A 27,743-nucleotide genomic window follows, 5' to 3' on the forward strand; every position below is an offset into this window, starting at 1 on the left:
ACTTATTTCTGTGTGCACTTAGAGCAGCCTGTTCTGGGGCAGGGTGGCAGCAGTCTCCAGGCGCAGGCAGGTCACCCTCTTTGAAGGTGCCCATGTGTCTGGAGCAGCCCACGGACCTGTGTCACACCTAACCTTAAAACTCATGAGCCGCCTTCGGGGCAAGAGCTATCAGATTGGGGTGCTTGCTTAGGAGGTGGGGGATCTGGGAGCTGGAGAGGAGCATCCCAACCCCCAGTGACAGGGAGGTCCCTGTGGAGAGATGTGCCCTTGACTGTCGGGTGTAGGCAAATCTCTATCAGTCAGGTCTACTGCATATTACAATCAGGGTTGTCAGGAAGGGTCTGGCATGTCCTGGGCTTCAAAGTGGTCCAGATTCAGACTCAGTTCTGGTCTTCATGGGGCACTTCAAGACTTCTTCATGTGAGTTTGGAATACCTGCAGGGACTAATATCCTTCAGTTTGCAACAGAGTTGCTAAAAGAAATACAATATAATGAGGTTGAGCTAATCCGTTTTTACTTTTTCTGGGCAAATGTGATTATTACTCAAGCAAAAACTTGCAGGTGGTCTGATACAGCTTGTGTCACTCAGGAAACAAAAGACAGCAGAGACACTCTTCCTAAAAATAAATACTTCAGCATTCTATAACCTAGTAACAGTCTTATACAAACTAGATTAGATGGAAAGTATGGACTAGCCACTTAACAGCAAGCCAACACTGAGATTGGTTGTTGCAACCTTGGAGCAGCTCCTGAGACTTAAGGAAAGACTGCAAAGCTCTTCACATCCTTTGAGAGCAACTCCCCCAAACCAGGTCTCAATGGCACTTCAGTTTGGTCCCACAGGCTGCCTTTCACATTTGCTTTCATTTATGTTTTTACACAGCCATGGCAAATTGCTCTTCTGACCTTCATTATCACTCCTGAGACATAATACCCTGACAGCAAAATTAAGATCAGCCCTGCCTTCCCCTCAGCCCCTCCATAATGAGCTCTCAGGATGCATGGTCATGAGATGACTGTTCCAGGGTGCAGGGATGAAGCCATATCCCCTTCCCCAGTCACCATGTTGCGAGAATGAGTCTTCACTTCTTGAACGGGTTTGGTTCATTGTCGCCTCCTGTGGGACTGTGGGTGAGGCACCTGGTGCCACCAGCTCCCCCAGAGATGAGGAAGGTGCTTCCCAAGGCCAGCTGCCACTGCAGGAGCGGTCATCCCACACCGGCTCAGCACCTCATTTCCCTGCCCATCACAGCCCTCAGCTGTCCCTTCCCATCCCTCCTGCCCAGCTCCCCACCTTTTGCATACTGGGGCGCTGCATCCCACCCATTCCCTGCTCCTCATCACTCCCCCAGGGTCCTGCCTCTCCTGCTGCCTCTCTGGCCCCCAGAGGTGAGGAGGAGGGTCTCCTGGGGGTGTCTGCTGAACTTGGGGCCTCCAAAACCCACCGTGTGTAAACGAGGGGTGAACTGGGGCAGGCACGTGCAGCTGTGACGTAGCTTGTCCCTAGCCCTGCTTCTCTCAGGGCAGTCAGGCTCTGGCCCTGGTGGGACCAGAGAGGCTCATGGCACCTGCAACACCAGCAGGGCATGGGAACTACTGCTAGCAAGCACACCAACCCTGCCCCTGCTAAAATCTGAGCAATAACATCCCCCCCCCCCCTCCCCCCCGCACGCACACACACTCTCTCTCTCTCTCCCTCTCCAGCCCTGGGAAACTCCACATAACCACATATGGCTATTAAACGCAATTTCTTTAGTTATCTTCTCTTTAGTGATATTCTGGGTGGCATATAGCAGACAAATGGTTATTACATTACAATTTTCACCTAGTCATTTTGAGAAACTCTCAGCTGGATGAGCCCAGAAGGCGCCCTGGGCCGGGGGGCTGGAGCTGGGGGCAGCTGCCTGTGCCGGGGGGTGGGGGGAGGTGGGTGCAGCCAAGCTACTGCGCTACTTCTTGTCATTTCTGCTGACAAAGGTGAGGAGGTCCATCGCTGTGACCACACCAAACACCATCTGCTTCATGAAGGAACTGCCATTTCCATTGACTGTAAGCACAGAAAATGCCAGTTTAGTGGCGGAAAAAAAAGAATACACACACCACCCCCCACCAGCTGTGCAGAGGTTGCTGTTGGTTTATTAAAAGAAAACCTTAACGGGGACAGCAGCTGGCTCCACTCTGCCTCAACAGAAATGACTGATGCAGCCTTGGGTGTGTTGCTGGGATCACATAAGGGAGGTTTTAGCTGCAAAAATTGCACATTTACCAGAGCAGGAAACTTAATTTCCCAGTTGTTTTCATCAAATCTCTCTTCCAGTCCTGCTTCTATGACCACAAAATTTTTCAGGCCAAACTAATGAGACTCTTTAAGAGCAGCAGTGAGACCCTTTCTACTCTGTTCTTATCCTACACCATCATTAATAAAACAGCATTGCAACAATTGCTTTAACTATCTGATAAATGTTTTCTTAAATAAAAGTAAAACTAGCCACCAGAGTCCAAACACGAGATAAAATGCAAGCTCCAGAGGTATGGGAAGAAAACTACAAATAAGTGGGTAACTGTGACAGTGTTAAGACAGCAGCTCTGCAAAAGAAAATGAGTGTTGTGTGAACAACAGAGCAAGAAGCACTGCATACAGCTGGCTGATAGTTTTTGGTGGGTATCATTTAATTTGAGCCTACTATTTATTTTATATTGAAATGTGACACAAAACAGATTTTCATTATTTTATGGCAGCATGGCTGAGAAAGGGAATTCTGCCTAGCATTATTTTTGTGAGACAATTGGAAATGGACATCAAAGGCAGTTTTGAATGACAGACTTTTGTCTGCAACATTTTGTGGGAACGTGGCTGGGCTTGCAAGCCAGCTTTAGAGTTGATGGAGCTTCAGGGCAGCAGGCCACGGAGATACAAGCAGAGGGGCCGGTCTGTTTACACACGGTGGATTTCAGACACCCCGAGTTCAGCAGGCAGCCCTTTGATGGCAGTCAATACAGTGCAATATTGTATGCTGCTTACCATAGGAATGCTTTGCATGTTCAATGCATAATCCCATACAATCAGTATAATTACACCCTTCAGCTCTAATTTAGAAGAACTAAGCATGGGTCTTCTGACTGCTTTTTTTTTTTTTAAATGTTGCTAACATCTTAAACAAAGCAACTCCCTCAAGATAAGGCCAAATTTGTACCTCTAGAAGTTCTACAGTATAATGGTACTGGAAAGGTGTGTTAGGTCAGATTTGCAGAACAGTGTCTGCCACCATACCTGTTTTGGTCAGAGGAGCAACAAGGCGTGATCCCTGCTGCCATGGATGTGTCAGCAACCCTCACGCTAATGCGGTCCTACTGCACGTGACTGTGACTCTACTGGGTCGGTTTGCTTCACAGAGGAGGGGGTGGCTGTACAGTGGTTTGAGAATAAGGCAAAGCTGCTGGTACGGCTGCTTTATTGGACTAGCCTAACGGTGCTCCCGAATTGGCAGAGCATTCATATACCCACCCAGTCGGGGTCCAGGTAAGGCTCAAACACAGATGCCCCAGGCTGCGTGCATCAGTGAGCATTGTGCCTCCCGACTCATGCCCCTGCCACAAGGCTTGCTTAGGATCCCACACATTTGTTCTCAGCTTTCTCAACTTACCCTGGGCCTCCAGGGTAGGTGTCTGATAGCACCCAGCACGAAAGGTCCCTTAGCATATCAATTTACCCAGACCCCTTGGGGCACACAGGCATAAGGACAGCTCTTGGCTGCATCTTCAGGGGTGGCGGGTGGGAATAGGGGCATTCAGAGGAGATGGCGCAGCCTCTGGGCATGCACAGCAGGTCTTTAAGCAGTCAGATAAAGACTGTGTTGTCTGTTCCTTTACATTTTCATGCCTGAATTCCACCTAGGCATGATGTAATGTGCCCAAATGCTCCTTTCGACCTTGCCCTTGGGATACTAAGTCTATGAAGGTCCCAAACTTCCCCCTTGTTTCCTCTGTTGCCCACAACCAGCAAGGCACTGATTTGAATTCAAGGTCAAGAGATTAAACAAGTATTGGAGGCCTGAGCCTACAGCTGCACAGCAAAGGAACTGCACCCCAAGCTGCTTCCAGTCCACCTTGGCTGTCAGAGGGGACAAGATGAATTCCCACACTGAAAACATTCCCATCCCCAAAGGTGGGTTTCCACGGGAAACTATGAGGTGAGGGGAAGGGATGGAGCTGATGGATGCTTCAGCATCACCCCTGCATGGGGGGACAGCACAGATCCCATGGCCATGATCTGGGAAGTACTCCTGCAGGACACACATCCAGAAGTGTGCTGGTCCCCGGCTCCTGTGGCTAAGGCTTCCTCCCTCTCCCCTCATCCCTGTGGTGTCAGGAAAGGAAGCGGGTGAAAAGCCAACAGTTCCTGGGCTTTGCAGGGCCACGGGGCAGAAATCCTTTCTGCAAAGGCTCAGGGGCTGCACGTGTGGCGCAGCTGCACTGATACCTGCCAAGCTCAGTTTGAGAATTTCCCTTTCCACTCTCAAACATTCGTACAAAGCCTGTACAGTGCTTCTGCAGATACCTACACTGCATTTGCTCGTGTACAACGATAGCAAAATGATCGTTCTCCAGGATGCAGGAAAGCTTTCCAAGGCTGTCCTCCAGGCCAATCTAAGCAGGATAAAAAGAGATTTTATGTTTCACTTCACATTTAGAGGACAGTGGTGCGAAGCCTGACTCCTGCCTCTGACTGTAGCAGCGAGCGGGCAGAGCGGCACCCGACTGGACCATGATCAGGTGTGCCTCACTCATCCGTGCTATTTCTGGGGAGATGGGAGGCGATGCAAACCCAGTTTTGCTGTAGCTGAAATACAGCACTGTCTGCCTCCAGCCCAAAGGGCCTCCAGGGGCCAACAGGAGGTGATGGCTCCAGCTCCCCTAAACCACCATTCATTTACCTCACTCCATCTCTGGACAGGCACCCCTCCCCTGCGCGCCCACAGGACCTGCTCAGTGTCCTGTCAGTCCGTGCCTGTTGCCCCAGCCCTGCTGAGCACGGGCAATGGCTGGGCTCTGATTTCAGAGGGTGTCGGTTCCCCAGCTGGACGAAATCCTCTGGCAATGTAAGATTGGGAGTGGACGGTCACACACTTTGCTCCTGGCAGGAAAACTCCCACCTCTGAACGCCACAGGCTCAGCAGCATTTTTGCAGGTGCCTGTCCTTATTCTCATTTCCATGATGTCACCACCACCTTCCCACCTCTCTCTCCCTTCACCTCTGTCTTTTCATTGACCTCTTCTCCCAGCTGCTGTCACACCTCAGGGTGGTGGTGCACCTCTCCCCCTCTCCCCATCCCTGGACAGTGGTTGTCACCAGCCACAGCCTTAGCGGTACCTTTGAGAACTGGTCATAGATGACCTTCGTAACAGGGTCTGAGAACTGTGCGTTTCCAGCCAGCACTGAGGTGAGGGTGTTGCTGAGGGTCACCATTCCCAAAATAAGTCTGTAAGGGAACAGGGAGTTTTCCAAAAGGTCAGACCTAAGCTAGGGCACATGTTTTATGTAGGGGCTGAACTGCTCCCCTTGAAGTCAGTGACTAAATTGCTGCTGCCATCAGCAGGAGGCACCAGATTTCTCCTCATCTGAGCAGGACAAGAAGATCATTGTCCTGACCAAACTGTTGGTTTGACAGTAGTTAAAGTCTGGCATTGTAGTCCAGGGCTCAGCAGCCGGGAGAAAGAAAAGTTGTGGGGTCTCCAGCTGCTTATTTGTATGGGTTTCCCACCCAGGCTTCACCTTTCCTCTGACCTCCTCTTGCCTGTGCACTGATCCAACCTCTGCTGAGTCTGATGGGCACTGGATTTGTCTTTCACTTTAACTAGCTCATTTACAGGGAGTTTTCTTAATGAATATTCACAAGGAAGCAGATGATATCTTAAAAATATGCGTTGCAGAATCCAATGCAAGAGCCCTGTTAATGGATCAGTAAACGGGACTTTCTCTTTAGCTTCATCATAGCTGCTTTGTCTATGTGAATGGCCATCTCTGTAATGAGTAAAAATAGTTACCCTGATTCAGCAACAACAGGAGCTTGGTCATATCCCTTCTCCTGGAGGATCTCGATTGCCTTTTGACAGCTGACTTCTGGGAGGAGAATGAGAGGGGCTGAGAGATTCAGTTTCTGCACCTTGATGTTCCACCACCTGTTGAAAGACAAATGTCAGCACTAAGCTGTTAACTTGCCGTGCTCAGGGAGGCAAGGCCAGGAGGGATGAGATCAACCACGCAGAGATATTCCGCCTGCCTGCAAAGCTCACCCCACTCCTGTCCCCAAAGCAGTAATGCTACAAGTCCATCATGGCCAGGTCTTGTTGAAGCCAAGCTCTTTCCCTACACCCAGTGTTCATGCAACTCCAGCGGTGGGACTGAGGCCAGAAGCTGGCCAGGTGCTGAGCTGTCCTGAATCCAAGCAAGTTGCTGAGGGCTTCATTTTGCAAGCCTGTGAGTGGGGTGGCCTACCAGTTCTGCCTCTTTGGTTTGCATCCTTGGTTCTCAAAATGCAGCATTTGCAGCTCCTCCAGGAAACGGCCTGGCAGAGATGCTCATGTGACTTATGAGGGACAAGCTATGCTTGTTTGCTGGGGACGATGGGCAATTCCCAACTCATCTCAGCCCTTCGTCCTTGCAGAAAAGGCAGGGCAACGCTACAGGCTGGAAGGGCCAAGAGCAATTCTAGCTGGGAACAAGAGGCCTTGGAAATGAAGTTTTTAGGAAATATTTTGGAATAACCATTGGTTATATTAACCCAAAGGACCAGTGACATCAGTAATACATGCTGTCTTTAAGGTGAGCCTAGGTGTTTTCTAAACAACTGGCATTTGCCCAGCCACATGTCAACTGGCATCAGCAGTTTCCCTGCCTTGAAGGGACTCTTCCCATGGCATCCAAAAGATAGCTGAGTTGGTCATCTTTCCTGGCCCGCAGCTCTGGAAAATGAAAATCTACTGTTCCCTGTCCCTGGAAAGACCTCCAGACCTGTTTGAATGGGTGTTTGCTACATGAGGGACCCATCTCCCCACTGTCCTGATGTTCCTTTGCACATCAGCTGTGGAGTAGAGAGAGGAGGTTGTGAGTGGAGCTAGGTGTCCAGCTTATCTGTTCTTCTCTGCAGGGTTTAGGTGGCCTGGACAGTAACTGCTATGTGGGAGCAGACTGGCAACTTTAGGATGGAGACTTCTCCTTTATAGACTTTGATTGGAGAATGGAGATACCTAACCTCAAAAGAGAGGAGCTGCTATTGCAGCCTCCCCAGAGGAATCTGGACTTAATGGTGGTTTTTTCTAAATACTAAAAGATCATACTTTCCTTTGAAGATAATAATTTCCAGATGCAGAAAGCTGATCCCCTTAGCACAGTTTATACCAGTGGAAGTTGTCTTACCAAGGCTTGTGCTCCTGGACGTCATTCAGGAAACCATTTTTTGTCATCCACTTATCATTCAAAAATTTGGACCTAGAAATCACCAACAAAGAGCAAGTCTGTGAGCCTCCAGAAGAAGTCGTGCTTTGTTTCATGTACTAGACCACAGCACTGCCCTGGGGCTCCCATGATTTTTGCAGCTGGCTGCTCTTAGCCCCTTTTAAGGTCAATGGGAGCTGCGGGTGCTCAGTAACTCTTAGAAGCATGCCAGCTATTTGCCTTCCTAATTTTAGGCATGCAAGTTCAAAAACTGTAGCTTGACTGATTCCTGCTCCGTGCAGCCAGTCAGTGACAAGAGGAAATAAAACCCAAGTGTCCCAACACCCAGCCCTTGATGTTTGCCGTAGTGGTATGAGATTTCTCCCTTTTGTTTTGGGTTGGTTTTTTTTTTATTCTTGTAAGCTGCTCAAGGGAGGCTCCCAGCTCTGGGCTCAGTCTGGGCACCATGGTACCAGAATTATCAGGGTGGTTCTCCAGCAGCCCACATCACCTGGGCTCAGCAGCGCTAAGCTCATACCACTAAAAGACCCCATGGCCTCGACCCAGGCCATATGCAGAGAGTGAGGGGGAGGGCTATGGGAGCTCCCGTCATGATGCTGGAAAGCAGGCGAGGAAGCGAGAAACTCACATGTAGTTCCTGACAGAGTCGGGCAGGATGACGACACAACGCTGACCTTCCTTCAGGTCCTTGGCAGCCCGCACGGCGACCGACATGGCACTGCCCGAGCTGCCACCTGGGTGGATACAAAGAAGAGATAGAAAAGCGTAGGGGATGCCCAGGGTGTAGGGCCATGGTCCTGACGTGTGGGGCACAGTGCTGCCCTGGCTAACGGCACAGGGGTGCCCAGGCAAAGCAGTAGCAGAGGTGGCACCTTGTACACCAGGGCAGCTCAAGACACTGGGAGAGGGAGGACAGTCAGCTCCACTGCCTTGTAGGCTTTAGGGTCAGGAAGATGCAGGGACTGAAGGGACGTGCTCATATGGTGGCTCTTGGCGATGGGCCTTTGAGGCGGTGTAAGAGTGACCTTACGAGCTTCATGAACCACTTCTTGTGGTGGCTCTGCAGACTGGCTAAGGGCCATTCAACACAGGGACATTCATACCACTGCTGCCCATGCGGCACCCTTCCTCTGGGTGAGGAGGAGACCATGCCAAATCTGGAGCTTCTGGCTGACATATTTGACAATAAAAGATTGGCTTTAAATGCATTGTAAAGACTGAAAAAAACATAAACATTACATTCATGCTTGGAATACCAGGCCAACGTGATGGGAAGACTTAAACACTCCCTGTGTCTGTGTGCACGCATGTGGTTTGCTGCACGTAGGGAAAGCAGGTCCCTGCTTTACAGAGGCAATTCTTCCACCAGTAGTTTGAGTACTGGAAGTCAAACACATTCCACTATCTGTGTGCCAATTACACACTGCATTCAAGGCAGCACGTATTTTACAGCAGGTTAATTAGCACCAGGTCACATTTTTCAAACAAATGAGGAAAGGCCCTGAAAAATGCAGTTCAGGGAACATGAAGCTATTCACGAATCATAGTTGAGTTCGGCAAGTGGTTTCTGTTGAAACACAGTGACGCTGTGCCTGCGAGGTTAAATCAATGTTTAAGCATTTCATTACAAATGACCAGATCTTTTTCAAAACTCCTTCGATGTGAGTGCTCGGGACTTTTATCAGCTGTAACCACAAGCCTACATATTGTCTGGTCCTGGATGCAAACCTATGGCTATCTGCCTGGTGGCAGGGAAGGCTGAAAAAGTGCCGATGCTCTATAGAGGTTCTTAGGGTACAGGCAGGGCTTGTCTGAGGGCACCTGTTCATTTTGGAAAGTTGGTGGGATTCCTTACAGCTTGTTGTCACAGGGAGAAATACCCAGTAAGAACACCTTACACTTTCTTTACTTTCAAACCTTCCTGGTCCAAACCTGGCACCTCTAGTGTGGCAACCACTTAACAACAGAGTATAGCTTCACGGTGTTGTTAACAGAATGACAGTTTTAGCCCACCCGTCCTGCCCTGGGTCCCATTAATCCTCCCTTTAGCCTGTGTAACACTACACTGCCAAGAAGAGGTCTTCGGCCTGAAGATCCAGTTCCATGTGCAAAAGTGCTCCAGTAAGAGGAGAGTTATTGCTTCTATAATTATTGTGGCCGATGAGTCAGATCCCAGACCACACGCTTACTGCCACACCTCTGAAGTCTACAGTGACCTACACACCAGCCTGAGGTTTGGCTACCCAGCCCTGTTAACTTAGCAGACACAAAATGCAGAGAGCACCTACCCTGAAGTGTTTTGATCCCAAAAAGATGAGGTTCAGAAAGTTTAAGAGAAGCAACTGTTGTCATTGGTACTTACCACACAACAATCCCTCCTCTCTGATCAGCCTGCGAGACATGAGGAACGAGTCTCTGTCGTTGCATTTATACCACTGATCAACCACCTGAAGAGAAAGCAGGAAGGTAGGTTCTTGGCAATGTTATTTCAGGCTGTCCCGACCCTCTGAGGCATGCTGTGGTGCTGACGCCTATCACATCTGGCAGCTTTGAGCTGCTTTCCACACTTGTTGAAAGCAAATATATTTGTCAGGGCATCCTTGGTCTGGAGGATGCCTCCTTGCTTGCAGGCACCCACTCTAGCTTTTCCAGCCAGCGCTCTTTCCTTGGAGAGTTAGGGATGTCTGACAGGTCCAGAGTCAGGATGAGGAGAGGGAATGGTGTTCATGATGTTCCGGGCTAAGCTACATCAATGGGCAAGATTTTGCCAGACAAAATCAGATCCAACTACAGAAAGAGTTTGGGGTTATTACAGGCCACAGCTCTAAAGCCACATGCCAACAGCAGAGGTGCAGTTAACATCTGAAAGCAAAATGAGTCTGGGGTCTGAGAAAGCAAAATGAGTCTGGGGAACCTTTCTAACAATGAGGCCAGGGGAAACAGGCAGCTTGAATTAGGGCTTTAAAGCTCTGTGCCTGGTGGCAAGTGTTACAATGAGAAGAAATTTGTCAAGAAGTGGTATGAGGTTCATTGTCTTATGCAGCTTGCATCTTGTCTTCCAGCCCATAAATGGCACAAGGTTTCTATTGTGTGCATGTGGTGCCTGCGACAGCGAAGGCTCGGGAAATGCTAGCGTGATGAAGAGCAGCCTCAGCACTGACCGCTTCTGTCTTCTGTGTTAGCACAGTGAAAAAGGTGCGCTCCGAGCGCTGGTGAGGCTGAGCTGAGGAGGCTGGTGCTCTGACATACTCCTTGCTTGCCCCTGTATTTGCCTTCTCCTTTTAGATCAGCTATACCCAGATCTACTCGGAGAGATGCTTTACTGCCAGTGTCCCAATCCCCCCCCTCCAACAAGCTTATTCTGCACTAGCAAGGTTTACAAGTAGCCTTAGGGCTGGGCCACAGCCGGGTGCCAGAGCTGGTACCTCTGAACCTGGGAGTAGGCTGTATGCGAAGCTAAAGATGAGAGAGAGGCCACTCACCACACAGCTACTTACTGATCTGTCGAGGACAGTAGGGATGAAGTCATGCCCAATGCCCTCCACTTCGATGGTTGTGGTGTTTGTCCTATTCATCTCACTGGGCAGAGCGACGATGGAGCCATCGGGATCTACACCGATGATCTTTGATGGAAGGAATTTTTGTTAAACCACAAAGGGAGTTCAGAAATAGTCAAACACACAAGTCAAAGCAAAAATTACCCACACCCTTATCACCAATGTTTTTCTTCCCGTGATACTCATTGATATTCCTATCCACTGGCAGTATGGAGAGCTTCCAGGATAAAAGGGTACGGTTCCCCATTGGTTTTTCAGATAGATCCTAGGTAGTGCTCAGCTGCCGAAGAAGTGACCGGTGGCTTAAAATGTTATCACCCTCAAGGTGTTTGTCAGTGCCTCTTTGTCATCTGCTACTTCCAAACCTCAGCCCTTAGGACAGCGTGAGTGCTCCTTAATCCGCTCCAGTGCAAAGCCAGCCAGCTAGCTCAAACCTGTGGAAACTGGTGGCTACAGGCAAACTTTTGAATCTAGTTCTGCTGGCTGACAGTGACACCTCCCTGGTTGCTTATAACTTTATGTCTGGGCTGAGATTGCTTCCCTCAGCACACAGCTTAAGAAGGGGTGGTGAAGCTGCCCCAGACAAAGCTTCAGCAGTCAGCGAGGTAATCCAATGCCCAGGTCCACACCATCTCGATTTGTGTCTGGTGGATCAGGGATCACTCGCACACTGGCTACACCAGAGAAGTGGTAACTGTCAGGTCTCCAGTCTGCCTCAAAGCACAAGCTCTGCAGAATGAGCATCTATGACTGGTGTCAACCATGAAGCATGGAGGTTCTTGCGACAGCAGATGAGGAGCACTTGCACAGTCTGCACTCTTCCCTTCAGAGCTGCCAGAGTGGAAACTTTCAGCAGGTGGATTAACTGGGAGCAGTAATGCTGTCACCTGGGCCAGCCACTTCTGCAGTGGATATCAGCAAAGACCACCAGGCAGGTGGGATCATTAATGGGGCTGTGGAGCCTTTGACTTCTAAGGAACTCAGATGGATCTAGGTCAAGCTGAGCGTAACACCAAATTGCTTCCAACAAAAGCCAAACTTGCTGTGAAAAAACAAACAGGTGGAGACAACAACTGCTAGCTCAGGTGAGCCATGGGGTTAGGATTGATCAAAAGCACAGGCAGGAAAACCCAGGGGGACCATGGCTCCCAGTGGGCAGCCCTGCCTCCCAGCTTACCTTGCATTCTGGGCATTTCTCCTTCAGCTTCCTGGCCACGCCAGTGACAGTGCCTCCTGTGCCAGAACCAATCACCACCATGTGGACCTTGCCTGCAGGTCAGGGAAGAGAGATGCTTGCAGGGACCCAGCATGGCCTCCAGCGCAGTCTCCCCTTTATTCAGGGCCCCCATGTCCCTCAGCTGCTAGAACCCCATGTGCAGGAAGGACAGGCAGAGGTTCTGCTAGCGGCCAAAGCATGGTCCTGCGGAGAAGCTCAGATAAGCTTGCAGGATCTGACCACAGTTAATCCTGCCTCAGCACAGAGGGCTGAAGATGGCCTGCAAATCTTCCACTGGTGTCCATGATTTTCACATCTTTAGCATCTACTGGTGTAAGGGGGAGGGAGTATCTCAGCACTTCCAGCCTTTTCGAACCACGGCACACTAAAGCAAACACACATGTGAATAGCAGCACCTATTAACAGGCACGAGTTTTCAGCTAGTGTTAACATTCACAGTGGAGAGATGGCAGAGCTCTGCCCCGGCACCTGTGCCGGTCAGATGTAGCCCCACTGGCAGCAACAAAATTATACTGATTTAGGACTGGTAGGAACAGAATCAGTCAGGCCTTCAGAGCCTTATGCTGCAACTGCATTGGGAAAAGGGGACTTGTAATTCACAGCTGGCAGCCAGTAGGAGCAAGTCTAAACACACTAGTGGAGGGAACACTGGGACTCTTTTGCTCCTGTTGCTACCCGACTGCTTTAGTGTTATGATAACTGTTCTCCAGTTAAAACCCCCAAGCCTTGTTTACATTTTGCAGTGCTCCCAGTACTGGCAACAGATTTCACTTCTATCAGCACAGACATGGACTGGGATAGTCCTTTACCCTCCCCCAGCCATCACATCAAATGTCATTAGTCTGTGAAGTTTCAGTCTATTCTGATTTGCAAATGAGTGTGCTGGATCAGACACAGCCTGCCAGGCCCTGATGGATTTATATTCCCCCGTGAGGTCTCTTGGGCAATCTTGTGTTCTCAGCTGACAGGCTGCAGAGATGTTGTAGCCACCAAGAGACCTCATTCTTCCTCCTTGGGTAGAAACTGAATTTGTTAAGCCTCTGGTGTCCTCCCTCAGGCTTTTGAAATGGGAGGCTATAGCAGGGAAGCCCTGCAGGCTCAGGTGTGTCTGGAGTGGATTATGAGAGGTTGTAACACTCCGTGTGTCAACATTATTAAGGGTACCTTCACCTACAGAAGCCTTTTTGGCTGTTTTTCTAGACAATTAGGTCAATAAATGATGTCCAATGAGCCTCTGAGAGAGAGCTGTAGCCCTCTGCACATCCTCAGCACGTAGAAGCAACAGCGCAGACAGTACCTTCACACTGCTCCAGGATCTCCTCAGCTGTGGTGTCGTAATGAGCCAGGGGGTTGCTTGGATTTCGGTACTGTTTATTTCAACAGAGAACAGCATGAGTTACTGTGTGAAGCATAGGACAAATACCAAACTAGCAATAGCTCCCGATGAGCTTTACCCAAAGCATGCAACTTCCCCCTCCTCTCCCTGGCAAGGGGTGGGCTGCAACCCAGCCAGGCCAGGTCACAGGTATTCCTCCTGGTTGTCACTTCGAGACAGATTTCCAAGGACATTTGGGATTTGACCACACTGGAAGATTAAATGTGCCCACAAACACTTGCTGTCTGGCACTTGGTGTCAATTCAGTATGAGAATGGTGCGGCTGTCCCATACGCTGCATTGCCAGGTTTTGTGGGATCTGGTTATTTTGTTAAAGCCCTAGCTGCCAGAGGGAAGAAAGCTACTTGGTATTTTAGCTATTGCTTAGCTAGAAGCATTTTAACCTTTACTGTTGCGTTGGAAAAGTTGAAAACACAACCTCACAATACTCCTAAAACCAAAAAAAAATCCCTTCTCAAAAGCCATATTAGAAAACTTTTTTCAAGTATCCTATCTATTCCCATTTTTGAGAGCTGCTTTGTCACTTAGGGGCATTTGTAGCTGGCAGTGCAGCAAGTCAGGTGGCTGGGAACTGTGGGCCAGAGCAGTTGTCCTACCTGTGCAGAGGGATTTACCACAGAAGGTACACAAGCACAGCACTGAAATGTGTGCAGCTCCGTATTCACACCCATAGGCCAGGCTGCTTCTGAAAAGCATATTCAGACACTGAGCTCCCTTTTTCTTAAAAGGAAGGAACTTCACTGACTTTTCTGCACTACCGGGGCTGCCTGCCTGCCATAGGGATGCCTTCCTGCAGCAGGGTGAGACCCAGGGAGGAGGTGCCCTCCTGCACAAGACCCAGTTCTGCAAGAACCACTGGTGTGAATCAGCAGTGTTTGCCTTTTACAGAATGAGGATTGTTTGTGAGGCAGGACAGAGGTTGCTAGCCAGGCATAAAAAAAATGATTTTTTTTTCAGGTCAAAGTTAAATCTGAAGCAATTTGAGTTTTGAATTGTGCAAGAAAACCCAGCCTCACCCACATCCAGCTTTGGCAGAAACATTACAGGTTTGGAAGTGACTCTTATTTTGTTTCTGCCGCTCCGTGCCTGACAGAAGAGTGCTTAAGTTTCAAACATCATAAAACACTGCCAAAACCTGTCTCCGTCTCCAGTTTAAACAAAGCCCCCAAAGACTCGCTCGGAGCACATGCCACAAACTGTGTTTGGAAAGAGAGTCAGTGGAGGATTGGCATTTTACCTGGTCCAGGATGTGAGAGTTTGGGATTTCACTTTTCAGCTTCCAGGCAACACGAATGTTAGACTCTGGGGCATCAAAACGAGTGCATGGGGTCCTCACAATTTCAACACCCAGCGCCTTCAGAATATCGACCTTTGGGAGGGAAGAAAGTAGATGTAACACAACCAATCCCACACAGAGATGGTAATCCAAACCTGCAGGCACAAGGCAGCGTCAGATGCCAGAGGAGCTTTGCATGCAGGAGACATTTGGCATTTGGAGATACAATGTCTGATTCTCAGTTATACTATCTCTGACATCGTCCTGGCACCCAGGGCCTCCTGCCTGAAGCTGACACACAGACTCAAACCTGGCCACGTGCCCTGTCCTACTCAGAGGGCAGGCTGGGGACACAGCAGAGGTTAACACTGTGCTGCTCCTTGGTGCACGGAGAAAGGGGCAGAGGGAACTGTAGGGAGGAGCAGCATCTCCTGTGTGCTATGGTCTGAGCCCCTGCGTGCAAGGAGGAGGTCTTAAAGCTGTCTTTGCCCTATGTCCCTTCTCTCCCCTCACCAAGCACAGGGAAGGAGCAACTGCAAATCGTCCCCAGAGTATTAATCTGCTGGGAGATGCGGCTGTCAGGGGGAGAGAGGGTCAAAAGAGAAGGGTGGGTGAGTGTTGGGGTGCCTGGAGATGAAGCCCATGGCAGCTGGAGGTGGCATCTGATCCAGACTGAGCTTAAGTGAGATTTAGATTGAAATGAGGGTGGCGCTTTGGAGAAGGGCTCAGCTCTGAGCCAAGTCAGGGTCCAGGTCTGGCTTTACTGGCATGAGTTCAGCTGAGCAGCTTGTGAGGCTTCTGGCTCCCCAAGGTGGAGATTTCTGCCATCTCCAGGATAGCAGTTTCATCTGGTCATCAGCTGTCGTGCAAGTGACTTGACTCCACCATCTCAAGAAAGCGGCTCAGACAACTATAAGTGTCTCCAGGTTAAAGACAACTGCAGAGACACAGAGACACCAAATGACATGTGAAATGTCAGAGGGGAAGTCAGCAGGACCAGCAGCTGAGCCCTGGCACCTGCCTGCCTCCTCTCTGCTCCATCCAGCCCTTGCCCTCACAGACAGCAGGTATTGCTCCATTTCTCTGCACCCGTGCACCATGCTTGGCTAACGTGTGAGCCCAGCTGCACTGCTGACGCTAGATGATCAGCCAGGCCATCACAGTGTGCTTTTTTTCATCAAGAGGAAGTCTTCTGAATAACTGCAAAGCTATGTCTGTGTGCTTGGCAAGGCTCATTACCCTTTAAAGGAGGGGGCACTCCATCTCTAGAAAGGGAAAGTCAGAGAGAGACAAGGAAGGAGATGTTCCCCGGCTGTGGGGCAATACCGTGCAGAGCACTGACCTTCTCCATGCTCATTTTCTCCGGCAAGACAATGATGCAGCGGTAACCTTTCACTGCAGCTACCAGTGCCAGCCCGATTCCTAGGCGGTGAGGAGGAAAGGGAATTGGTTGACAACAGCATTTGGCAAGGCCAACTGACGTGGGTTGTTTCCTACATTCCACTCTCCTGCCAGCAAACATAACCTAGAAATGTTCACCGATGAGCTATAGGTGAGGGCATCCTCTGCAAGCCTCTTGGGATGTGCCAAGGGAGCGTGGGAGGATGCACTAACAGGCGAGCCAAGCTGAAGTATCCCTCTTGCTTGCAGGAGTCTGTTAGCGTGGCACAGAGCAAATGGCAAGGCTGGGGAGTGCTTTCTTCCCCTCACTGAGGCTCAGACCTCTTCCTTTGTTTTCCAAAACAGGAGAGAGGTGATTTTGCTCAGGAGTGCCTTCCCCTCCCCCTCAAATGCTCGCAGCTGGGGGGATGCACACACGAAGCTGCACATGTCACCCTGTGGTGAGCAAGCGAAGGGGACCTCTGCTCCAGTTTCACTGGGGATGATGGATGGAGCCAGCTGCTCCCCAGCTAGACAGGGAAGGTGAGGCTGGAGCAGCGTGTCCCCTCAAGTGGCTGTAGGGAGCGTGGTGCTGCCCAGCTGCCCCGGGTGGGCAGGGAGCCAGCACAAGCCACCTGGGGAACAGCCCTGGGGGCACACAGGTCCCCTCACTCCAGTGTCTGGGGGGGGGGGGGGGGTGTGGCCAGGGCAAGAGGGGCTGTCTTTGGAGTTCCTGCAGCAACAAGCCAGTAAGGAGCAAAATTCCTAGAGACGAGTCCTGTTCTTCATGACTAGTGGGGGGGAGGCAGGAAGCACAGCGAGGGACACGGCCTCAACTCCATCCAGAGTGCCTTGACAGCCTCCGATGGGCCTTTTTGCAGGAAATCATGCTATGCACACATCCCTGCTGGGGCGGGGGTGCTGGTGAAGGGAGCAGCAAACAGACGTGGAAACTTGCTTCCGTGGTCCTGTGCAGGCTGCAAAATAGGGGGGGGAGGCTTCTCTGCTGTCCCTCCTCATCTCATACCCCATACTAGACATACATTGTCTAGTGCTTGAGCAGGATGACAAGGAAAAAAAATAGATTATTTATCTTCTAGCCCGTCAGGGAAACTGTCTCTGGGAACCTCTGAATATTCAAGAGCTTTCCAGCCTGAAAACACCTGGGGTTGCCCCAGCTCCTCCAGCTGAAGCTGTTTGTCTTGCCACAAGGTAACCCGCTGGGCATGCCTGTGCAGGCATGGGACCCTTGCAGACCCTTGGGAATTTCAGCAATGAGGCACTTCAGCACCCCAGGATGCCCATGGCCACTATGAGGGGAGCCAAAGGGAGGATGGAGCCAGAGCCGCAGGGCCCCAAGCTGGCCTTGTAATTCCAAGTGCAAGAGCTCTTTGAATCCCTGCCCCTCCTGCAGCCCCTCAGAAATGCCACCCTGCCCAGTACCCAGGCAGAGAGAGCATCCCTGTACTTCCCACCTGTATTTCCTGAAGTGGGTTCAATCAGTGTGTCTCCTGGTTTTATAATCCCAGCTCTCTCTGCATCTTCCACCATCCTCAGGCTGATGCGGTCCTTCACACTGCCCCCCGCATTGAAGTACTCACATTTTGCCACTGGAAATTAAAAGGGGAACCTCTGTCAGGGACGAGCTGCACCCCGGGGGAGCATCAGCTCCTTGCTCCCCCAGCCGTTGCTGCAGTTATTTGAGGACACACATTCCTGCCCTGCAGGATGGTCCTTTGTTTCAGGGCAGCCCATTCACCATCTGCTTACAGGGTGTCACCACTCGTCATGGTATTACCCATCATCATACCTGCCCATAGTCCATCTTTCCCCCACGTTTCGTCTACCTGCAGCACCCTGAAGGCAGCGGGCAGGCCTGGTAAATCCTGGGTGGGTTTAAAGTCAACTGGACATACAGTGATTGCTAGGTGGAAGGTCCCACACCGGTATGATACACCTTGCTGCCCTGCTTTGAGGACTCTTCTCTGAGCAAGGCACTGTCAGGTTAACAGCAAGGTCTCAGCCTTTCCTGGGGCATGGCAGTTACTGGTAGGCAGCTAAAAAGGTGCCCTTCTGTAGGGGTGATCTGTAGTCCTGGATGGGGTGCCATAAAGAAAAACTGCAAGGCACACCTCGGCTCCCAACCAGGCCCTCCACACCGCTAACACCCGGGGCAGGACTCCTCCTACCAAGGTTTTGATGAACAACTACACCTGAACTGACGGTACTGAGCTCTGTTTTATGGGCAATAGGGAGAAATTACTAGTTTCAGGGTGTCTGTCACTTAATTCTAGCAAAGACAGCTACTTGAAGCTGAGAAATCAACCCAGTACATGAGCAGCCAGAACAGGGAAAAAAATCTTGTGCTCGTCATTACATTCTGTAATGGGAAGTGCCAAAACTTCAGCTGCACAGAGATCCCTGGAGGCAAAGAGATTAGAAAGTAATCACATCTAACCGTAACTGCTTCCTTGATGCAGCAGCGCTGCAAGCGTTTGTGTATTTGCTTGGTAAGAGGCTCTGTGCTGACCTGCAGCTCAGAGAGGGCCCTGCAGCTGCTGCCCCCTGCTCTCCTTCCCCTCCCGCACCAGGGGAGGGAGACACCACCCCAGCCAACAGGGTCTCTTCGGCTTCCCCGCAGCTGTTTGCACCAAACCCTCCCATGCCCCTAAGGTGCCTGCCCCAGCAAGACATCCTCCAAGGGACAGCCTGCTTCAGAGGTGGACCAGACATTGCAGACCTGTCCTCCTGCTTCTGCCACCTCTGTTCCACCGTCCCCTACGGTCCCCCGAGGTCTCGTTCAGGGAAGTGAGAAGCGGTGCAATGCAAGAGGTTGCAGGGTTAGGGGCCCAAAGATCCCAGATCCCACAAAGGGATCTGGTTGAAGGGCACAGCACGCTTCATGTGGCCGTGCGCCCGGGGGAGGCTGGCTGCCGTGTGGATCCCCAGCTGCCAAACAGGACCACCAAGTCCCTCCTCCCTACCCGGCTATGCGACACTCGTGAATCTTACTGCCTCTGAGACACCCGTCTTCCTGCCTATTTTGGCTGAAATTAATTAATAGGGTTAAAAGTTATAGGAAAGGAGACTGAAAAGTCCATATGCACAGAGGCAGCTTCATCTTGTCATCCTCGTGTCTGTGGGGAACCAGGCTAAACCCAGCCCTTACACAAGACAGCACCAGCGCCGCGCTAACACTCCCTTGGAGGAGGACTTGGGTCCTGCTGGAAAACCTGGCCCTGCAGCCAGCACCTTGGCCTGGCTTTTTAGCACCAGGGCCCAACACACATGTCTTTAATAAACCCAGCTGTCTGCAGCCCTCGCTGCTCTAACCGGGGCTGTGTTTTGGGAAGGTCCTCAAGGGAAGTTGTCTGTTCCCCCCGGGACAGTGGCACAGCAGACAGCAGTCCCTGGCCCAGCTCCAGCTGACCTGGCAGAGACGATGCCACGGCAGAGCAGAGTCCCCTCACGTGGGAGCTCTGCCTGGCATCTAGGGGCCACGGTGGTGTGTCCCTCCTGCAGCCTGAACTGCTCCCTCTGCCCGGGCAGGCTTTGGGAAGGATCCTACCATCCTCTTTGCCCCGTTCCAGACACCATGTTTCGGGAAGACTGGGCCAGTCTCTCCTGTGCATGCCGCATGCTACCACGGGTGCTGCAGCATCCCTGCTCATCACCCATCCCTAAATTTAGCCCAGCTCCACTCTGAGTTTGTGCTGCAGTTATCTGGGAGGAGAGATGCCTCCACTACCGTTAGCCCTCTGCTCATTGCAGCTTGAAACCACCTGTTTGGCCTGACAAATGACTGTCGCGTAACCCAATGAGTGGGAGCATTCAGCATGGGCTACATCTGGCCCTCCCCATCTGTGATTGCTCTCCACAAAGCCTCTTCTGAAGCTCCCCTCCAACACCGCCCCTCACCCTCACCTCATGGTATGGAAAAACCTGGTGGAAAGGGGACACTCACAGAGCTCACACTTGAGCCCATAGGACTTCCCGATCTTGTTGACTCGGACCATTGGGGTGCAGCCAATTTTCTTCAGGATGTTGGGCAAGATCTTCGATTCTTCTGGCCTGAAATAATGCAAGGGGAAAAAAAGACAAAGTCACATCAAAGCAACAGTTGTGCAAAACGGACCAAGATAAAATGAGTGAGGTTTCAGCAACTTTAGAAAGGCCACCAAGAGACACCCCAACTCCAAGAGAAAAACTCCCTATGAACAATTAACAGCAACAGGAGCTAGTTATGGTTTTCTATCACTCTTACAATGACTTATTAATTCTTTTGCATAAAAAATAATGTAATTAATTTTCAGGGCTGTTCTGAAATATCTTGTTCTCCAAGACCCTAGGCAAGGCCTGTAACTGAGTGAAGTGAGAAGAACTGACAAGCCTCGGGATGTTATGTAGTGGGTGAGAAAACCAGAAGGCCGTGCACAACACAAGGCTCCTCCTCTTTCCTCTGTCCTACCCAGCACCACCTCCACTTTTCACATTTTCAGCTATCTCTGGGCCAACCGCTGCTTGCCTGGCCAAGATTCTCACACTTGCAAGGATGGCTCCAAGCAATCAGAAAAGCTCAAGCCACAGAGGACTCTGGAGGTTTTTTTGCAAATAATTAAACTGAGCTCTTGGATCAGTGCAATTCAGCCTCCTGGTTTTGCTAGTCTCTGGTAGACTCTGGCAGAAGCCAAGAACCAAGTCACAGAAATTGCAACCAGAATGAAAAAGACTTGCTCATCCAACACACAAGCAAATGCATCTGGCCATGCAGCCAGGCAACTCATGTCCTTGAACTTTTTAGAAGACAGAAGGAAAAGATCGATAAGGGTTATGTTTATTGGGGCCACAAATGCCTTGCATTGACAGCCAGCATGCCTCTCTCTGAGTGGGGTGACAAAGCCACACTCCCTCAATACTCAGCTCTCCTTTGCACAGCTCTCACTTACTATCATCCTCCGAACCTTGAACCCAAGTTATCCTTGTCTGCTATCACAGCCAGGCAGATGGCTGTCTGCTGACAGAAAGTTCATATGGTACAGTGATGACACACTGATTTACTTAGAGACACACACACCTCCCCCTGGGTTTTGCAAGCATGATATAAACACTTGTTGCTTTGCAAGGGTACAGGGATAGTGGTTTAGTGTAGGTCTTTACTACCAAAAGCAGCCAGCCTCCTTACATCTCAGGCTCAGAAATGATGGAGCTTTATACGCATGCTGTTCCCTCTCCCTCCCTGGGAAGTGTTACCGTGCACACCACAAGCTCTGTTGAGTGCTGGTAAATGTGAGGCAATAACTCAATGAATGAGCTTTCTGCAGAGCTGCAGCCATTTTCCATCTGCTCTAAAAGCCACCAAAATGCCCAGGGATTTCAGTGGGGCTGAGCCATGGCACAAGGAGGCTGCAGCTGCAGCTGAGGCATTTAACTAGAACCTGGCTTTCAAGTGAGCAACCTGCATATTACATCTAGATTGCAGAAAGTCAGCTCAGGAGAAGCAAGCAAGGCCATTTATTTACCTGCAGCTCATAATTGTGGTAAATGAGATGCTACCATGCCCTTTGAACCTCAGCAGGGCATGATGCGGTGTGGTGAGGTGCTGCGCAGCCCCGGGGTCTGCAGCGGTGGAGCCTGGCGAGGGGAAAGGTGAGGCAGCCTGTGCTGCCCTGCATGCTGGGACGAGCCTTGCTGGGAGGGCAAAGGTGGGAACCAGAAACCAGACTGCTCTTTTGCATTGCTACCAGCTAGCATCCCCTAAAAAGAATAGCCTTTCTCTCACTCTGGGGCAAATTTTCTGCAGTTCCTATCAATTTCCTTACCTAATCACTACCATATTTTACTACAAAAACAATAGTAATATGGCCAGCCTCCATCCCCAGCTGGTGCCTGTGCCTGAGGGCAGCAGGTCTGTGGGGAATACAAGGTTTTGTGCAAAATGCCTTTGGTGCTCCTAAAGGATGTGGTGGGGACACTCTAGTCCTACAGCTGCCGGTGTCAGTTCAAGATGGCAGTAGACAAGGATGTTTGCTCTCCAGGATTCCTGTTTTTACTCATGGTATGTTATTCTGTAAGATGTCCAGGGGAAAACCAGTCCTCGCAAACCAAGTGATTCTTGCTGAGGTTATGGTGGGTCACAATTGGCTCAAGGGATATCAGAACTAGTCTACCTCTGTATCTTTGGAAAGATTTAAATAGTTAATATTCTTAATTAAAATAACATCTTGTTTTCTCCCTCTGCCCCCATCCTCTGCTTCTACCCCCAAAACCCAATCAAGGTTTCACATGAGAATCTCAGAGAGTCCAGAGATTTTTGCTTCGTTGGCTGCCAGCTGTGGTTTACCCAGAACAAGGAAACCAACAAGCCCTTCCATGCACTGCTGCAAAGTCAGAGAAACGCCGTGATGTTTCCCAGTGTACTTTCTTCACTGCTGTACAGTGGGTTATGTTTCAATCCCAGTCCCAGCGATGTTGCATAGGCCCCTTCAGCCAGAGCCCCTCGCCAGGGAGCTGCCTTGTGCCCAGGTCTGGGGCTGCCCCAATGCCCCCCTCAGCTGCCCATCTGGCTGCAGGGTAGGATGGGTCCTGGCACTTGCTCTGCCTTGCTGCCCTGTGGCACCCTGATGCTGCTAAAAAACAATAGAAACCTGCTCAGCAATAACTGAGAAAAAACCCAAAACGGTTTGACTGAATAGAGCTGACCCTCTCCTTGGGCGCTCGCTGCAGGGATTGCACTGGGTGGACACCTGGATGCACATTTGCTGGATCAGCTCTGAGGCTGTGGAGACCACTCCTCCTTCCTTCATGGGTCAGGCCCAGAGGCAGTTCTGGGCTTCACACATGCCAGCTGGTGGCTGTGCTCTGGCCATGTCCTGCCTGGCATGCCATCTGAAGCTCCCTCAGCCACCCCTGGTTAGCAGGCGTCCACGCAGAGCAGTGCTGCACCTCCTGTGGGTTCCACGGCCTCACATGCCAAGCTGAGTTCACATTTTACATCTTTGGCACAGCCTGGGCTTGGCCTCAGTTCCCCTGATATTTATAGGACAGCCTCACCTTTAATAGCTTGCCTGGGTATGGTTTGCTGGGCCGTTAAAGCACCTCCTGTTGAGTCTAGTCTGGGAACTTTAGCAGCTTACCTCACCCTGGGAGGACACCCATGGGTGTGAGGACAGGAACCACTCACAGCAACCACTTCGCTTTGCACTGAGCTCTTGGGCCGCTTATAGAGAGGGGCCAACCTCTGTGTGAGCCATTTTCTGCTTATTTAAAAGCCCAGGCACTGGTAATCTCTTTTCATTAAGGTCTCTTACCCATTGGTAAAGACATTGTTAGTACTTTGAAATGTCCTTACACACAGCTTCCAACTGCTTGAATGAACAAGGGCAGCCAAGCTGCAGCCCTTCGACTGGTGACCGCACGGCTCTCACTGACTGTGCTGTACAATGGGATGGGTGCAACAGCTCTGGGATGTACGCAAGCATTCCGCTACAGGCAGGAGAGCCATTGCTGCATCTCTGCGAGTGCCCAGCTGTTGGGAGTGCCTTCACTTCTGCTGTGCAGCACCACATCTCATGGAGTCCGTTTTGCAGAAGTGTACAAGTCCCTCGTTGAAATGTACCTCTGAAATATGTTCACCTTAATTCTTCTAAAATAAGACGCCCCAAACTAGCAGATGCTTATAAATCTGTGCTGGAAAACACAGAGCTGAGTCTTGAGCCAGCTACATCTTTCTGCAAGATTAAAGGGAGTGAGAAAGTTCTTCCTGGAAAGGAGATACTAGATGAATGTTGCCTTCTGGAAGATAAACCATCATTAACATAACGTGTTGTCTAACTACTGACTTCTGGTCATAACCATCCTGGTGTAACAATAGTCCCTCATCTTCAGGAAAAGATACCGAGCTGTCTGCACTCTGAAATAACCAGCATGAAAGAATTACTTACAAGGGCATACAGGAGTGTGGAGACTTGGTGGCAGGCGTTGCAGCTGTCCACGTGCACTTACTGGGCAAGTTGGGAAGAATCCATGTGCTGTCAGCTTTGCTTTCCTGACTTCCCACACAACTGCCATTCACAAGCAGGCACGTCTTGGTCAGCTCCTGTGTTGTGGAAACAGAGACTCAGCCTCCTGGTAGGAAAAGCGGGTGGGCAGGCATCTGGGCAATGATTGTCAAAAGCAAGAAAGGACGTTTGTGGGTGAAAGCAGGGCAGCCAGCCTGCATGGGGCACCCCTACCAGCATGTCAAAAATTCTGTTCTAACAGAAAGAGCATAAAATTGCTCTTTCAGAGTGGTACACTAGACCATGTACATGGTAGACCATCATCTGGCCACCACCTCTGGTAAATCTTCCCCTGCTCTAACATACATTGAAGCATCCCCTCCACTAGAAAATTTGGTGCGCTGTATTTAATTGTTTGGTCAAGAGCAGTATTTTCCACCCTAGCAGTGAAGAAACTGCAGATGAGTCTGCCCAGCAATAATTTGAGAATATTTGTACGGTGGTAGTGGGCCTTAAAGGGCCAGAGGATACCTCTACTCTGGCATCCAAGTGTATTAAAAATGAAAAAAAAATGATAAAAACAAAACATCAGGGAAAGGCAGCAAAGGTGCTCAGAGGTACAGAGCAAGTTCCACAGTAAAACAGCTTAAATGGAGGAAAATTCATCAGACTGGAAATGAGACAGATAGATGGCTGGTGGTGAGAGCGGGCTGTAAATCCTGGGGGATCTGGCGAAGGTGACTGACACACACTTTGTATCTCAGCATCAAATAGTATGGCAAAATGAAATTATCAGGAACAACTATAGGAGCAGAGCAGGAAAAAGTGGAACCAGAAAAGGGTTAAACAGGTCTTCAATGGTTGAGTTCATTAGTGGCTTTCAAACGCACTGGCCCTAATGGTACCTATGCTCTGTGAACATGGCAATGTGCTGAGCTGGTTTCTCTGTATTGCTGGTGCATATACAGAGAAAAACAGGAGTCTGGTTTTATAGTCTCTTCTTGGCATCTGCTACTGACCAACAGCAGAAACAAGGGTTACATGGAGCTTTGGTGTCACCCTCTCTGCAATTCATCAGCCACCCTTTGGCACCAAGGAAACCAGCTGCATGGACAAAAGACACATGATTTTGGTAAATGGAAGTTTCCTTTCTGGCTTGTTCACAGAATTAATTTGCTTCAATTCGGACTTTGTGGAATTAAAGGGACCTTGCAGCTAAGTAGAGTTGTGGTTGGAGACCTGTGTCTGTCTTTGGTTGGTGAGGAAAGTTGATGTTAACCTGCTTGTTGTAGCATAGCCCGCCCTACCTTCCTGCACTACTGCAGTGGTGTGTTCTGCAATTGCAGCAAGTGTAATGCTCTCATTAACGTTACTGTACTAGAAATTCTCAAGGGCGCGGTGTTGGACCGTCCTTCTACATTTAAGTTCAAAGACATAATTTTGAAATTTGACAGAACCAAACCAGTGACACAAATGCAGAGGGCTGCCTGCAGAAGGGCAGGGGATGTGGGAAGCCCACTCTAGGTACTGCCCCGGGGCGGGAATCCAGACCAATGACCGGAGGAGGCTGGAGCCGACATGCGCGGCACAGATAGCGGCGGCCGACTGTCTGCAGAGCACCACCTTCATGCCAGGCCATACAGCCACCGCCCCACCTGCCCCAGACACCGGGTGCCGGCAGCGCCTGCGAAGCCCAGCTGACTCACATCGGCCAGGCAAGCAGCCAGCACACTGTTATGGCTGGGTCCTGATAATCTAATTAATTTGTGGCTCAACATGTGAGCCCAACGGTAACCTTAATTACCATTTCTGCCATCCTCCTGCTTGCTTGCTCGTTTCACCCACTTGTTGGGAGCTTCTCTGAAGCAGCGCGGCAGGACTACCCGAGATCAGCGCCGTGCTTCCCTGGTGCTTTCCCCACTAGCTGGGAGGATGGGGCTGCGGTTTGCTCCCTGAAACACAAAAATACACCACACCATTATTCTAGCAACGGCAGAGTGCTGAAATAGCCCGTGGTGTGCAGCCAAGCTTTCTTCTCAGCCAGAGGCCCTAGGGCATCTCTGAAGATGGAGGTCAACAGCCTTGTGTCGCTGCCTGGCCCTGTGACCGAGGCTTGAGGCAGCAGGGCAGGCAGGGGACAGCGAGCTGCCCCCGCATCAGGCACTGAGCTGCCTTTTCCTCCTCCGGAGACGCCAACCCCAGCCTCACAAATCAGCGAGAGACCGCGAGGGTGCAGGGCGGTCATGCCAACATGGCTCCAGCCCTGCAGTTGACAAAAACTCTCCTGGCAGACTTTGCCTCCCAGTGCCCTTGCCCATCACCGCCAAATCTGTTGCTTCTTGGAAGGGATTAAAGGAAGAAAAAAAATACATTTCCTTGCAAGCCAGGATTTGTGTTGGCCTTGAGTGTATCTTCCCAAGCAAATCCCTGTTTACCTAATGAATTAACTGGGAAGGAGCAAAAGTCACTTGTGGATAAAGAAGAGATAAGCCACAGCATATCAGAGGCAATTAGCATGCTTTCACAACTGAGGTCACCGTTTGGTAACCAAAATGCTGGCAAACTAGATTTTATGAGTATTTTTTTTCCTTTTTTGCTGGTGATCCCCATCTCAACCATTTTGTGGTGGGGTGGAGAGAGAGGAGAGGGCTGAAATTATTAGGGCTGCTTTTGCCAGTCTTTTCCCTCTTTGCTGGCACGTGGCTCCCTGCCTGGTGGGTGCCAGCCCCGAGAGAGGCCGGCATTGGCTGCCGGGCCCCGTGCAAGCCCCCTCTCGCCCCCAGCCCCTGCTGCATGGGCAGGCTGCCTGTGCCCAGTCTTTCCCTGTGGAGGCAGCTTGGCAGAGCTGCAGGAATCGATGGAGAGGGGCTGGTGCCACTGGCTAACCTCCAGGCGGGGGTTTGCACCCCCACTTTAGGGCAGAGGGCCCAGAGCCACTTCACATTTCAGTTAAGCAGAGGGGGAACCCACACCACGTGTCTGGCTGCAGGGACAGCCACCTGCCAAGACCTGGGTGAAGTTGGATGACCTCCCCAGGGGCTCAGGAGCAGCCTGATGCCCTCAGGCACCCACCTGGGAACAGCAGGCTCCAAGCACCTCCCTTGCCACCACTGAGAAGTGCCACAGCCCCAGCATCACCCCTGCCAGGAGCAGCCAACCCTGCCTGAAAGCCAAGGGTGGGAGGCAGTGTGTGCCATGCTGAGGTGGCTGGTACAGGAGGACTTCATGGAAGGAAGAGCATTACCGGCTTTCCACCTTCTCAAATACGGTTGCATTCTGCTCATTGTGTTCAGTTCCCTTAACATCTGATACAAAAAAATGGCAAGAATGGGGTTTTCATTTATTCACTCATTTAAATGGATACAGGTTTATTTTCTAGATGCCCAGAGAACAAAGAAACAAGATCTGGCCCTTGACTAGGTCAACATCTACATTCGTCTCTG

General features: G+C 50.7%; 1 protein-coding gene across 1 annotated transcript; it reads right to left on the reverse strand.

The window, feature by feature from the left end:
• Window positions 1–1,896: 1,896 nt before the first annotated feature.
• On the reverse strand, window positions 1,897–26,116 carry LOC121083460 (cystathionine beta-synthase-like). The gene is made up of 16 exons (XM_040583915.1): window positions 26,105–26,116; window positions 24,244–24,398; window positions 20,268–20,374; window positions 17,779–17,913; window positions 16,266–16,345; window positions 14,885–15,016; window positions 13,549–13,618; window positions 12,192–12,283; window positions 10,955–11,080; window positions 9,820–9,904; window positions 8,086–8,191; window positions 7,419–7,490; window positions 6,047–6,181; window positions 5,373–5,481; window positions 4,564–4,648; window positions 1,897–2,048 (listed from the first exon to the last, which is right to left on the reverse strand). The coding sequence occupies exons 1-16, from the start codon at window positions 26,114–26,116 to the stop codon at window positions 1,951–1,953; spliced, it is 1,599 nt and encodes a 532-aa protein (XP_040439849.1). The 3' UTR covers window positions 1,897–1,950.
• Window positions 26,117–27,743: the final 1,627 nt, after the last annotated feature.

Source organism: Falco naumanni, chromosome 2 (genome assembly GCF_017639655.2).
Source record: "Falco naumanni isolate bFalNau1 chromosome 2, bFalNau1.pat, whole genome shotgun sequence".
Lineage (NCBI taxonomy): Eukaryota > Metazoa > Chordata > Aves > Falconiformes > Falconidae > Falco > Falco naumanni.

Excerpts from the sequence above, each read along its gene's own strand:
- LOC121083460 (XM_040583915.1), bottom strand. Across the intron at positions 20,375-24,243 it reads CCACACTCCTGTATGCCCTT|GCCAGAAGAATCGAAGATCT; the intron begins GTAAGTAATTCT and ends GCATTATTTCAG. Across the intron at positions 4,649-5,372 it reads TCTATGACCAGTTCTCAAAG|ATTGGCCTGGAGGACAGCCT; the intron begins GTACCGCTAAGG and ends TATCCTGCTTAG.